This window comes from Electrophorus electricus, chromosome 10, assembly GCF_041902795.1.
Source record: "Electrophorus electricus isolate QZ-2024a chromosome 10, ASM4190279v1, whole genome shotgun sequence".
Taxonomy (NCBI): Eukaryota; Metazoa; Chordata; class Actinopteri; order Gymnotiformes; family Gymnotidae; genus Electrophorus; species Electrophorus electricus.
Genome location: NC_137506.1, coordinates 22,520,650 through 22,533,993, shown reverse-complemented (window position 1 = coordinate 22,533,993; position 13,344 = coordinate 22,520,650). Strand labels below are relative to the sequence as shown.

The 13,344-nt window shown below is 47.6% G+C and overlaps 1 protein-coding gene across 15 annotated transcripts in view; it reads left to right on the top strand.

The window, feature by feature from the left end:
* syne1b (spectrin repeat containing, nuclear envelope 1b) overlaps positions 1–13,344 on the top strand; it is an 85,097-nt gene that overhangs the window by 59,001 nt on the left and 12,752 nt on the right. For 9 of the 15 annotated variants that reach the window (XM_027011182.3, XM_081722059.1, XM_081722057.1 and 6 more), the window contains 35 exons: positions 2–196; positions 372–533; positions 1,283–1,474; positions 1,806–1,847; positions 2,257–2,388; positions 2,565–2,665; positions 2,965–3,109; positions 3,292–3,429; positions 3,532–3,690; positions 3,800–4,009; positions 4,120–4,221; positions 4,342–4,461; positions 4,591–4,791; positions 4,897–5,070; positions 5,209–5,340; positions 5,474–5,670; positions 5,935–6,067; positions 6,330–6,512; positions 6,703–6,852; positions 6,995–7,171; positions 7,257–7,412; positions 7,562–7,717; positions 7,818–7,988; positions 8,131–8,264; positions 8,338–8,542; positions 8,666–8,848; positions 8,934–9,080; positions 9,195–9,349; positions 9,593–9,740; positions 9,882–9,976; positions 10,144–10,378; positions 10,538–10,732; positions 11,431–11,556; positions 12,017–12,172; positions 13,083–13,241. In XM_027011182.3, coding sequence (XP_026866983.2) covers positions 2–196; positions 372–533; positions 1,283–1,474; positions 1,806–1,847; positions 2,257–2,388; positions 2,565–2,665; positions 2,965–3,109; positions 3,292–3,429; positions 3,532–3,690; positions 3,800–4,009; positions 4,120–4,221; positions 4,342–4,461; positions 4,591–4,791; positions 4,897–5,070; positions 5,209–5,340; positions 5,474–5,670; positions 5,935–6,067; positions 6,330–6,512; positions 6,703–6,852; positions 6,995–7,171; positions 7,257–7,412; positions 7,562–7,717; positions 7,818–7,988; positions 8,131–8,264; positions 8,338–8,542; positions 8,666–8,848; positions 8,934–9,080; positions 9,195–9,349; positions 9,593–9,740; positions 9,882–9,976; positions 10,144–10,378; positions 10,538–10,732; positions 11,431–11,556; positions 12,017–12,172; positions 13,083–13,241 — 5,466 coding nt within the window. Of the gene's footprint in view, position 1; positions 197–371; positions 534–1,282; positions 1,475–1,805; positions 1,848–2,256; positions 2,389–2,564; positions 2,666–2,964; positions 3,110–3,291; positions 3,430–3,531; positions 3,691–3,799; positions 4,010–4,119; positions 4,222–4,341; positions 4,462–4,590; positions 4,792–4,896; positions 5,071–5,208; positions 5,341–5,473; positions 5,671–5,934; positions 6,068–6,329; positions 6,513–6,702; positions 6,853–6,994; positions 7,172–7,256; positions 7,413–7,561; positions 7,718–7,817; positions 7,989–8,130; positions 8,265–8,337; positions 8,543–8,665; positions 8,849–8,933; positions 9,081–9,194; positions 9,350–9,592; positions 9,741–9,881; positions 9,977–10,143; positions 10,379–10,537; positions 10,733–10,957; positions 11,093–11,430; positions 11,557–12,016; positions 12,173–12,196; positions 12,945–13,082; positions 13,242–13,344 lie in introns of those variants that run through there. The other 6 variants (XM_027011178.3, XM_027011179.3, XM_027011180.3 and 3 more) reach the window with 3 other exon arrangements.

The following is a 13,344-nucleotide window of genomic DNA, read 5'->3' as shown; positions in this document are numbered from 1 at the left end:
GAACCTGATGGAGGACACTGCTAGGCTGCAGGATGACATAGACAGGCTGCAGTCCAGCTTTGTTGAGGAACTAATCTCTGACACAATGGATTCAGATACAGCTGAGCAACTAGCCATGCAGTCCACGCTCACAGTGTTGTCTGAACGTATGGCCACCATCCACATGAAAGCCTCTGGCAAACAACAGCTTCTGGAGGTACTTACTAGACTGACGGCAAAGAAACAACCTGGGCCAGCCTTTTCTGATTGCTGTCTGTAACTCTTTTCCTGCATCTAACTAAAAAATGTCCTCTAGCCATAGATAGAAAAATTGGCTTGTGTTTATTGATGTTCTGGGCACTGATGTGATGATTGGCTGGTTTGTGGTGCAGGAGTGTCTGAGTGACCGTCTGGAGAAGAAGCAGCAGGAGCAGGCCTTGCATCACTACCTCAGCCAGGTGGATGAGCTCGACCAATGGTTGCTGTGTACACGTCGGACACTTGACTGTACTCCACAGGATGCAGACTTGAATGAGCAGCTGTCAGACTGTCAGGTTGGAGCACCATCTACTGGCCACATTCATTATGGACATTTTTACAGACAGACAAGGGCACTGAGGACCATAATTAAAACTCCCTCAATTTTTGTTTATTGCATGCATCACAGCCCTCTTATAAGTCATTCTATCATTGTAAGATGATTTAAACAAGTAAACAGCAGTATTAGACCTAAAAGCATTCAGGTGGTTCCTAAGATGCTGTCGCATGAGCTGTAAGAAGATTATGCATATGCCTCATCTTAATATGCACTGGGCGCTTTGCTGGCTGTCAGGTGGTTAGTAGATTCCTCTAACTGGATTGGTGCTGGCAGCACTGTCGACCAGCCCTACCTTTAATATGTAGCAAGGTGCTTTTCATTGGTTAAATGATGAGGTGGTAGGAGTTGTATCTGGCACGTAGGGAGAGGCTAAAGGCGATAAGAACAATAGGAGTCAACTGAGCAGCTGGGCGACACTGTTGGCGTTTAACTAACCTTGTAAATATATTTAAAGATTTAGGGGAAAGATCACTATGTCAGCACATTGGTGTGTCACTGCATCTATGGATGCATATTGGGAGCATGGCATGTGAGGGATTAGGATTAGCGTGCTGTGCTCGGTGTGCGGATAAGGGCCTGGAATGAGACTGGGCCATGTCATGCTGCAGGCCGTAGTCACTAACCATAGGCCGTCTTCCCTGCCCTTGGTGGGCAGAGGTTGCTGAGACCATGTTTGAGCTGGCCTCTCTGCTGCACCTGCTGCAGAACCTGCTGCTGGAGATGGAGGAGAAGGTGCTGGCTCTGTCCGAGCTCTCAGGCTTCTGCGAGGCACTGCTGCTGGAGGGCCAACCCGAGACCCGGAGCGAGGCCGAGCAGCTGGCCAGGAAACTACACATCCTGAAGGGCAGCCTGCTGGAGCTGCAACGCATGCTTCAGGACAGGCAGCTCAACATCAAGGTCAGCTTTCAGAGGTTCAGCATGAGCCGCTTGCTCTCCAGGAGTCCTTACACTCATTAGCGTTGTACACTGAACTGATCATCCAGAAATGCCTAAAGGTCTTCTCATGAACACCATAAGGTCTGATCATTATTATATAAATGCCTAGGGACTAATTAAGGTGATTCATTATAATGAAAGCAATAATTACAGTGAAAACTCATTACAAAGCTTTTTATTCTGATTTTATTGTAACACCCAGATAATTGCTTGTAATAGCCTGTATGGTTATTCATAATACTGCATAAAAAGTGGACTATATTACAAAACCATGCCATTGTGTTCCTTACAGGCTACTGTGGTTTGGGAAGAGCTGAAATTCCAGATACTGAATGTAATGAACATAGTAAATATTGTTCTCTTTAGCACCTGGCATCTCTCGGCATGTACTGTAAAAATGGAATGCTTCTGGGTTGCCATTGATCAGTGGGGCATGATCAAGCCTTTTCTCTATGAGGTTCACAGATACACTTAAGAATATATATTCAGTGATGAATCTAATGATTGTTCTAAATAATTGCTTCATGATTTCCTGTTATCATAATTAAAATGAAAATCATTTTGTGAATCAGATTTCTTTTGAAATTTTTTAGGGAATGACCCTGTTTTGTTACCTGAGCAAATCCAACATCTTATCATCTCGTACACTCAGACATCTTCTGGGCAGCCTTTTAATCTGTTGAAACTATCGATGGTGTCATCGTAGAGGCCGACACTATACGCTGTGTATGTCTGGAATGCAGGGCTCACTGCAGGAGCAGTCTGACATTGAATCGGACTCCAGTCTCTCTCAGAGTCCAAACATGCAGGACTGGCTGGCCCAGGCCAGATCCACACGAAACCTGCAGCACCAGGATTCCCTCCAGAGACAGAAGGTATGGAAGAGTGTCTGTCACAGGGCCACCTTCTCATTACTACGCCTCAGATAACAAGTATTCACATTCTGCATTTCATACAATTTTTAGGAAATAAGAAAGAATACTCAGCTTTGCTTTAACCTCTATGATTTGAGAATGTTAGACTAAAAATGTGCCATGCCTTGTGTGATAAGGAGCTTGAGGAACAGCTGGCAGAACAGAAGAAGCTGCTGAAATCCGTGGCGAGCCGTGGAGAAGAGATCCTCACCCAGCAGGCTTCACCCAGCAGGGCCAGGTGATGGCTCCATCCTTTTCAGGCTTGTACAGTAGGCATACCCCACGGCCTGCCTATCACAAAGAATGGTTTTACTATTTTCCACTTAAATGGGTTCACTGTTTTCTGCACCCACTTCAATGACTGGGTCTGTACTGAATGACAGGCTTTCAGTTTAGTTGTTTGCATATATTTATCTCCCTACCCTCGCTCCTGTAAGCCATGCCTCTAGGTTAACCTCTGTGTTTCTCCACTGTGCTGTGAACACAATTCTTTGTCTTTGACACACAATCTGTCTGTGCCTCACACTCTCTGTGCAGTGTGAACGAGACACTCTCTCCAGATCGAGACCAGGAGAACCAGGTTGTACCAAGCCGGATACATAGGTGGGAGAGCCTGAGGAAAGACCTGACCACCAAACTGCATCTCCTCCAGAGCAGCCTGGAGCAGGACTCTAAGCAACCGGTAATAACATTCTAAGGAGTAACTGCAGGGTACTGTAGTGAAAGATAGTAATTAGGAATAAGGAAATTTTGCTATCAAATAATCAAAACATGTTGGTTAGATTTCCAACAAAGTCCCTTTCCTTTTGCTCTGTAACCACAGTCCAGTACAGGGCAGCTTGTTCTGACATTGTTTTTCTGCAGGTTTATTCCAGAACTGCTCGAGTGAGCACCTCTGCTCCCATGTACAGTGGAGAGGCCCGGGTCCAGGACAAGTCCACCATAAGGGGATTGTACAATGAGCTCAGGCAGGCTGCAGAGGACCTCTCGAGCCAGGCTCAGGTAACCACGGTTGCCTTGCTGCCTACATCCTGACCCGTGCTTGTGCTGTGCGTTTGAGGGTGGCATACGCTGCTGTAGCATCTCCCACTCCCATGTGTGCAGGTGGCAGGCTTAGAAGAAGGGCAAGCCCTCCACATGGAGCAGCAGCTGTACAGCGCCGTCGCTGCCACCTCATCCTGGCTGGATGAGGCGGAAAACAATCTGTTCTCTGGGCCCGTCCTTCTGACAGAGAACGCAGAGACACAGCTGTCTAACCACGAGGCCAGCCATCTTCTGTTTTTGCAAATTATGTTTAAATGATTTATTTATGATGGCTGAGTTATCAAAAGAATAAATGTTTAATTACTTTTTCCATCCGCATATCTTGCAGGCTTTAGGAAAGGATGTAGCCGAGGTCAAAGGAGAGGTGAGCCGTAGTCGGGTCCTGCTAGGGGGCGCTGTGGGGTTCAGTGCAGAGGAACAGGCCCTGATGGAGGAAACCCTCGACTGCCTGTCTCGCCGACTGGGAGCCCTGGACTCAGCCGTAGAGCAACGTTGTGTCACCATGAGGAGCAGGATGCAGGCACTCACTGCCTTCCAGGTTAATACTAGGCCAATAAGATAAGACCATTTTAACTTCAGACTTTACAGTCACTAGGATGACCACGTGTGATTCACCTCATGTGTGATTATCTGTTTTGTTCTTTACAGACTGAGTTGAAGCTTCTCTCCTCTGCTCTTAGTGAGAGCAAGTTCCAGATTTTACAGAAACTCGCAGAGACTCTCAACCACCCATCCACAAAACAGCTGGAGGTACAGGATAAAACTGCACGTACATCCATACTGGAGAGATTGTCAATACTATCAATACTGTTGTGACTGTCATTATTGTCATTGTCATTATAAGTTGCTAACGTGATGTTGTGTAAATAGACAATTGCAGAAGCTGAAGAGACCTTGAAGGAGTTTGAGCAAAAAATCACAAATCTGAAATCCAGAAGCATGGAACTGCAGCCTGATCAGATTTCCACCAATGAGCTGCTGAAGCTCCAGGTGCACATTCAGTCTTTAATGTGCTTTGATCAGAACACAACAAAACTACTTTTAATAGGGATTCAGGTTGATCTGAGGTGCTCGGGAGGATGATCCTGTGATGTTTTCCTTGTGTGACATGTTATGTAGGACATGTATGAGGAGCTGGTGATGATGGTGGGCTCACGACGCAGTGGGCTGAACCAGAACATGGCTCTGAAGAGCCAGTATGAGCGAGCACTACAAGACCTGGTGGATCTGGTAGACACTGCTCAGGACAAGATGGCTGCAGGCGAGAAGATGATTGCAGGATCTGTGGAAGAAGTCCAGAGTCTGTTGGACAAACACAAGGCAAGCTACTGGGTTCTGGCACTGCATTCATTAAAAGCTGTAGCGCATATAGTAAATGATGTTAAGATAAGTGTTTTTCTTTCTTGTTTTCACTTACCATTCCAGGAATTCTTTCAAGGATTGGAGTGGCATATGGTCCTGACTGAGACATTCTATAAGAAAATTATTGCCTTTGTTGTGCCTCAAGAAAGCCAGGTTCTAGAGGAGACCTTGGCCCAGGCCCAGGGCATCCTGAAGACGGCTCACAAGAGAGGAGTGGAGCTGGAATACATTCTGGAGGTGAGAGACAATCTGAGTTAGCATAACGGGGAGTCCTAGCTGAAGAAGTTATTGCAAATGTTAATTAATTTCTCTGCTTTTTTGTGCATCCTTGTGTGCGTATGTGTGCACGGGCGCATGTGTGTGTTTCTTCACCAGACATGGAGCCGTCTGATTCTGGATTACCAGTGTCTGTACAGACATCTGGAAGAGGTGGAAGGCAGTATGCCTGCTATCCCACTGCTGGAGGAGACTGAGGAGAAGCTGACTGAAAGAATAGCTCTCTATCAGGTACATTAGCACTAGTTATTCACGTTTGCCAAAGCTGTTTTATGCGTATGTATGGCAGAATGTGAACCAGCTAGTGGGGCCCTGAGGGTTTGACACAAACTCATTAATGGTGATCCCATCATCTGCCACCCAGCGCCTGAAATCCATTCTGACGGAGCACCAGCACAAGTTGCATCAGGTGCTGGAGGAGGGCAAACGTCTGCTGCAGTGTGTGGCCTGCCACAGCCTGGAGAACCAGCTAACCCTGCTGGGCGAGCACTGGCTTAGCAACACCAGCAAAGTCAGCAAAGAGCTGCAGCAGCTGGAGTCGCTCCTCAAACACTGGACCAGGTCCAGCCCCAAGCACATCAACATTCACTTCTATTTTCAGTTCAAAATATCACAGTGAAATGAAGTGAACTAGCTGCATATAATATCTATAGAAACTGTAATCCCTGCAACACTATACTAGAGTTTAGGAATGATATAAGAAAAAGATCTTTTATTAGCTGAGTTGCAAGTCGTCCCAGGGATTAAGAAGTATACCTTGGCTTAGTGCAGATTTGATTTGTTTCATGGATAATCAAATCCATGTATGGTGGCTGTTTTGCTCAGGTATCAGAGTGAATCTGCTGAACTGAACCAGTGGCTGCAGGAAGCCCTGGAAAACCTGGAGTTCTGGAGCACTCAGTCGGTAACAGTGCCTGAGGGACAGGAGACAGTTCGGGACCACCTGTCAGCTTTCTTGGTTAGTACCAATTCACTGCACAATCAAGCCTAGTCAGTTATTCCCACGGTCTTTAAACGCTAACCTGCTCAAGGATGAACCGCTGTCTAAGTCCACTTTATGCTGGACATTTCACTTAATTTTCCTTAAATATACTGTACTAAATTTAAATTTATGTAGGGCTACCATCTCTAAATGTACATTTATATCATTCTTTCTTTTGGTCGACTGGACTGAATGCTTTACTGTGTGTGTGATACATCCACTTGCTGTCTTCCTGCAGGAGTTTAGTAAGGAAGTTGAAGCTCGCTCCTCCTTGGAGAGCTCAGTGTTGAATGAGGGTGGGCAGCTTCTGAGGCTGAAGAAGGCAGACACGGGTGTGCTGCGGTCGGAGCTGGCACGTGTTGAGGCCCAGTGGACCGAGCTCCTCACCCGAATCCCCATTGTGCAGGAGAAACTCCACCAGGTAGCGTCTTGCACCCTGCTGTTACCCTCCAAACTGCATTACCTGCCCTGCAGATCTGGACTACTGCTGCCCCCCAGGCTTGGGTCAGCTGGCCAGGATTCGCTGAAAGCTTTCCGTCCTATTAAGTGGTCTTTTTGGTTTTTCCGTAGTTTTTTTCTCAGTGCTAATGGTGGATTTTTCTCCATGTCAGTCACAAATGGACAAGTTGGCATCCCGCCATGCCATCACTGAGCTGGTGAACTGGATCTCGCTGATGGAGAGAGTGATGGAGGAGGATGAAGAAAACATGAAGGGAGCCGTGGGCTCAAAGGTCATCCAGGAATACCTGCAGAGGTACAAGGTAGGGTACCTGGACAGTCATTGTCACTACCATCAATTAAAAAAAATAAAAAATGTACCGGTGTCCTTGCATACAGGAATTGTTGGCAACTCTCATGGATAATTGATATGTGATGACTAATCATCGCTCCCTCCTTCTGTAGGGATTCCGCGTGGACATGAACTGCAAACAGCTGACTGTGGACTTTGTGAACCAGTCGGTGGTGCAGCTGGGCGGGCAGGAAGTGGAGAACAAGCGCAGTGATAAGACAGACCTGGCTGAGAGGCTGGGAGCCATGAACCGCCGCTGGCAGATCCTGCAGGCTCACGTCACGGAGCGGGTGAGGCACCTCAGAAGCTTGTGCTCTAGTATAGTAAACCGACAGATAATCTGGCTGACATGTTTGATTTTTTTTTCTTTTTCAGGTCCAGTTCCTGGAGGGTTTGTTGGAGACCTGGCTGGAGTACGAGAGCAACGTTCAGACTCTGAAGACTTGGTTCTCTGCTCAGGAGGAGCGACTGAGGAGGAAACACAGGATTGAGGATCTCTCCTCGGTGCAGAATGCCCTCAAAGACTGCCAGGTGAGAGCGCCTTTACCCTGTACCAAAACACGACCAGCATGACCACAGTATGTGCGACATCTTGCATCTTCCCACTGCCTATCTCTCACTCTCTCTCTCACTCTCTCTCTCTCTCTCTCTCTCTCTCTCTCTAATATGTATGCTCCCAGGAAATGGAAGATACGATTAAAGAGAAGGAGAGGGAGGTGGAGAGAACAGAAGAACAGGCCTGTGCTCTCGTCCAGAACAAGACAGACGAGGCCTGTGCTGTTGTCATGGAAACTCTTCAGGCACTGAACCACACCTGGGCCAACCTTGACCACTTGGTACATTCTTTGCTGACTTTTAGATTCTCCTTACTCAGTCTATGCATTATAAGCACTGTGCGTGCATGGTTATAGTGAACCTGGCGTGTGGGCTTCACAGATAGGGCAGCTGAAGATCAGCCTCAGGTCTGTGTCTGATCAGTGGAGCCAGTACAAGCGGGCAGCCGAGGAGATCAGTGGCTCCCTGACAGAGGGCAGGTACTCTGTGTCTCGCTTCCGTCTGCTCACCGGATCTCTGGAGGCAGTTCAGCTCCAGGTGGACAGCCTGCAGGTGGGACTGCCCTGACACATCTGACATTGACTATGCTGTTTCTGTGTTTCTGTGCATTGCTTAGCTTGCAGTGAATGTGATTTTGTTTTTGTTTTTTTATGAGATGAAAAATTGTGTTGGTCCTTGTCGTCATGTGTGTCAGAGCCTGCGAGAGGAGCTGGACAGGCAGGAGAATAGCCTGAGGAGGTTTGGAGCCATTACACATCAGCTACTAGAGGAGTGTCACCCGTCTGTGTCTGACTCGCTCAATAATGCCCTCAAAGACGTCAACGCCAGGTAGGAAACGTCTGACCAACGACACACAGCTATGTTTTCAAGCCCATGTAAATGGTATTTCTGTGTGACTCAGGCGGGGCAGCCTACTGGAGGAGATAGCGGAGCGTCTGAAGAGCAGCAAGGCCCTGCTGCAGCTCTGGCAGAGCTACCGGGAGCTCTATAAGCAGGCCAACGACAGCACCCAGAGCCTAGAGGAGAGAGCTGAACAGCTGCTGAAGATAGCTGGGAGGAAAGACGTCTCAGAGGAGGAGGTGTCCACCTGGATCCAGGACTGTGGTGTACGTGAGACACAGCTTTTGGGCTCCTGTTCAGCACCTGTGCTTGCATCTACATGTATATAGTTATTTTGCCCATATTTTGCTCATCTTGTATACTGTGCCTCCACGGTTTGGCCCTTCCAGGAGCTGCTGCGTGCCCAGGCCCCGGTGCAGGCCTCTCTGCAGGTGCTGCTGGAGCTGGGTGAGCAGCTCAAGCAGCAGGTGGACACATCTGCCGCGGCCTCCATCCAGTCAGACCACCTATCCCTCTCCCAGCGCCTGGGCTCTATGGAGCAGGGTCTCAGCCGACAGCAGGCCGCCCTGCAGGTCAGACCGCTAGCGCTGCGCCATGGAAATGCAGTAGACAGTGGCTGCAAAGGTGCATGCTAAGCCTTGCGGTGTTTACTCACAGGCAGGAGTGCAGGACTACGAGACCTTCAACGAACAGCTGAACACCCTGGAACGGTGGATATCCGAGGCTACAGAGACTCTGCAGGGTCAGGACCCCAACGGCTCCTCCGACCTGTCCTCCGTCCAGGAGCGCATGGAGGAGCTGAAGGTGCATAGGCCTTAATAAAACACACCAAACAATGCGGCAGATTACACTGCATTTTGACTTAAATGTTCCATGTCAGCACCGACTGAGGCCGTTTTATCCACTGTCCTGGTGCAGAGACAGATGCTGAAGTTCAGCAGCATGGCTCCAGACCTGGAGCGTCTGAATGAGCTGGGCTACAGACTGCCGCTCAACGACTCAGAGATCAAACGCATGCAGAACCTGAACAGGAGCTGGGCCACCATGTCAGCCCAGACCACTGAAAGATTCAGGTTTGACTGAATTGGCATCCTCTATTTATTTAAGTACTATCTATTTAAGTACATAGCATTTTGGTTTAATGTTATATAAAGTTAGCTTATATCTCATAGATAATGCTAATGCCTCCTCACCACAGGCATCTCTGTTGCCTCTGAATTTACAACCATTGCTTGCTTTAAACTTTGTTCTCTGGAAGTGCAACATAAATATTTCAGAGTAGTTTCTTAAATATTGTGCATGTGTTTTGTCTGCAGTAAGCTACAGGCTGCTCTGCTGCAGCAGCAGACGTTCCTGGAGAAGTGTGAGACATGGATGGAGTTTCTGGTGCAGACCGAGGAGAAGCTGGCTGTGGAGATCTCCGGAAATTTCCAGAGCCTGATGGAGCAGCAGAGAGCCCATGAGGTTAGCTCCACCCTCTGACACAGCGTCAGGTTAATCTAGTAACATTATGCACCCATGTACCCTGACTGTTTTGTGCAGTTGTTGTTCGGTTTTGTAATGTTGCATACGTTTGCTTATGCTTACATACGTCTTCTAACGTAGTTGTTCCAGGCAGAGATGTTTAGCAGACAGCAGGTTCTTCACTCCATCATCAGTGATGGACAGCGCATGCTCGAGCAAGAGCAGGTGGATGACAGGTGAGAAGGTTAAATCTTTATTATCTACTTTTCCTAATTATAGAGATGGAACTTTGTGAAATAATTTGTTTGACACTAAAGCTTTTTGTGAGTAGCCGCATTCAGACATAGAAGCAGTTTTTATCCAGTAAGTTTGTGGTGAAAGAGATCTCCTTGCGCCTCTCCAGAGATGAGTTTAAGCTGAAGTTGGCCCTGCTCAGTAACCAGTGGCAGGGGGTGGTGCGGCGGGCGCAGCAAAGGCGGGGTATCATAGACAGCCTGATCCGCCAGTGGCAGCGCTACAGAGAGATGGTGGAAAAGCTGCGCAAATGGCTGGCGGAGGTCTCGCCGCAGGCCGAGGCCCTGCAGCCCGGAACTCTGGTTCCCCTGCAGCGGGCCCGAGCCATGCTGGACGCTGTGCAGGTAAACAGAACCACACGACATGCTTCTTCATGCGGAGTCCATACCAGGCTCCCTTTCTGGGTGTGTCATTTCAGCGTTTTAAAAGAGAAATTGTATAATGTGAATTTTTAAGCGGTTTTGAGAGTCTAAAAGGATGGCTCCCTGCTGATGTCCCCACAGCTAAAGGAGAAAGTGGTGCAGAGGCAGCAGGGCAGCTACATCCTGACGGTGGAGGCTGGTAGGCAGCTGCTCCTGTCTGCCGACAGCCGGACGGAGGCCACACTGCAGGACGAGCTGCTCGGCATACAGGAGCAATGGAGGCACGCCAACATTTGCCTGGAGGAACAGAAGCGAGAGCTGGCTGTCCTTCTCAAGGTCCGGCACTCTGCCTTACAACACCACTCTGCTGGATTATTCTCACATTACTGTGCGCTAGCGAGATTAATGTAACCCTCTGGCCTCCAGAGTTCTGCTTTATTGCTGTAATTAATATATAGTTTTGTGTATATAGTGTCACATGTTCGGTTTTAACTCAACATGCATTCTTCAGATGTGAAGCCTGGGTAGATCTCTGGAAAAGCTGTGTGTGTGTGTTTGCAGGACTGGCAGAGATGTGAGGAAGGGCTGGGTAGATCTCTGGAAAAACTGTGTGTGTGTGTGTTTGCAGGACTGGCAGAGATGTGAGGAAGGGCTGGGTAGATCTCTGGAAAAACTGTGTGTGTGTGTGTTTGCAGGACTGGCAGAGATGTGAGGAAGGGCTGGGTAGATCTCTGGAAAAACTGTGTGTGTGTGTGTTTGCAGGACTGGCAGAGATGTGAGGAAGGGCTGGGTAGATCTCTGGAAAAACTGTGTGTGTGTGTGTTTGCAGGACTGGCAGAGATGTGAGGAAGGGCTGGGTAGATCTCTGGAAAAACTGTGTGTGTGTGTGTTTGCAGGACTGGCAGAGATGTGAGGAAGGGCTGGGTGGATCTCTGGAAAAACTGTGTGTGTGTGTTTGCAGGACTGGCAGAGATGTGAGGAAGGGCTGGGTAGATCTCTGGAAAAACTGTGTGTGTGTGTGTGTGTGTTTGCAGGACTGGCAGAGATGTGAGGAAGGGCTGGGTGGATCTCTGGAGAAACTGCGAGCCTTTAAACGTCAACTCTCTCAGCCAGTGCCAGACCACCAAGAGGAGCTGCAGACAGAGCAGATGCGATGCAAGGTACCGTGCACTTCCATACGGGTCATCCTCACATGGCCCAGCAGGCAGTCCTCACAAGTTATAAGCTTTTTGCTAATGAACATCCCCTTTTTCAAGTAAACATTCTTTCTATATACAGTGTTCTGGGTTACTTTTGTGTTCTCGTTTTGAAGCATTCAAAGCAAACAGAAAGAGAGCTTGTTGGCTTTAGAACTGACACTAATGACACTTGTGTCTGTCTAAAATGAAAATTTAAACTGGCATATTAAAAGTAATGCAGTTAAACAGAAATGTAGTTAAGTGCAAAATTTAGTTATGTACATTTGGTACTCCCATTACTTGAAACTAGACTCCTGCACATCTATACTCAGGCAGCAGATTCTTTGCAAAGAGTCAATACCCAATAAACCAAAGCAACCTATGACGCTTTGCTTTGTAGCAACCCTGTTTAGAGTATTTCTGACCTACTGTTGACCTGCAGGAGTTGGAGAGCACGTTCGATGGCTGGACGGAGGACTTGGCTCATCTGACTGTGCTGAGGGAGTCTCTGTCCAGCCACATCACTCCCGAGGACCTGTGTGTGCTGCAGGAACGCATTGAGATGCTGCATCGCCAGTGGGAGGAGATCTGCCACCAGGTACATGAACACACCACAGGACACTGAAGACTTTAGTGCTTCATTAACCCTTCACAGTGCATACAGAATATATCTATAGGTGATATACACGTTTATTATGCAAGACTTGCTGCACAGGATAATAGTATTGTATGTGGAATGTATAATGTGTAAAAAAGGCGCATCTTTACTTGTGAAAGGTGTGTATCTTTTAGCATGCATCACAACAGTAGGAGGATTGGTGGCACTGTTGCACCATGTGTGAGCTCATTTTCTAAATAATGCTATGATGTGCATTTTCTCTGAAAAATTACTGAACAAAATACAGTCTGTCTAGAACTAAATGACTATATTTTCTGCATACTTCAAATTCTTCCTCACTTAAATAATTTCTCAGACTACTGAATGTCAGACAAATCTATGAAACAGTGTGTCAGTCTATAAGTTTAAAGCCCAAGTTAAACTTCTAATGACATGGTACCGATTACTGAAATACTTTTTTTATGCAAATACTGTGAAGGTGATAGTCCTGGTGAATTCAAATGTTCTGAGAATAAGTTGTCTTGAGACTGAGAGACAGATGCAGAGTGAGCAGGGCTTTCCTGTCAGCTTGTCTGTGTAGCATCCGGTATGTGAGTATGTAGACCACAGGATGTGTGCAAGCTTTTCATATAAGAATAACAGCTTTAAGAATGATTGAGTGCAACCTACTCTTCATACAGATCTTGAAGGAATGCATTTTGACATCTCATTTTTCAGGCCCTGCTGTTACCTTACAGCAGTATATGTGTAGGTGTGTATACAGTAAAACAAAAAAGAAAGGACATGGTAATCTCAATGTCTAACTCAACGTCTGTACGGATTATACACCTGCACAGACTGAACACGAAGCTCATGCAAAACGCTCATACTCTTGTGCGTGTGCACGCAGTTGTCTTTGCGCAGGCAGCGGGTGAGTGAGAAGCTGAGCGAGTGGGCCGTCTTTAGCGAGAAGTACAGGGAGCTGTCCGAGTGGCTCACTCGCATGGAGAGCAAGGTCTCCCAGAACGGAGACATCAGCATCGAAGACATGATCGAGAAACTCCGAAAGGCAAGTCTCTCACCATTGCATTAATGGCAACCGGCAACAGTTGCTTTGCAGTAAAAACGGCACCCGTACATTTAAAAGGACTGCGTCCACACATCATACACAC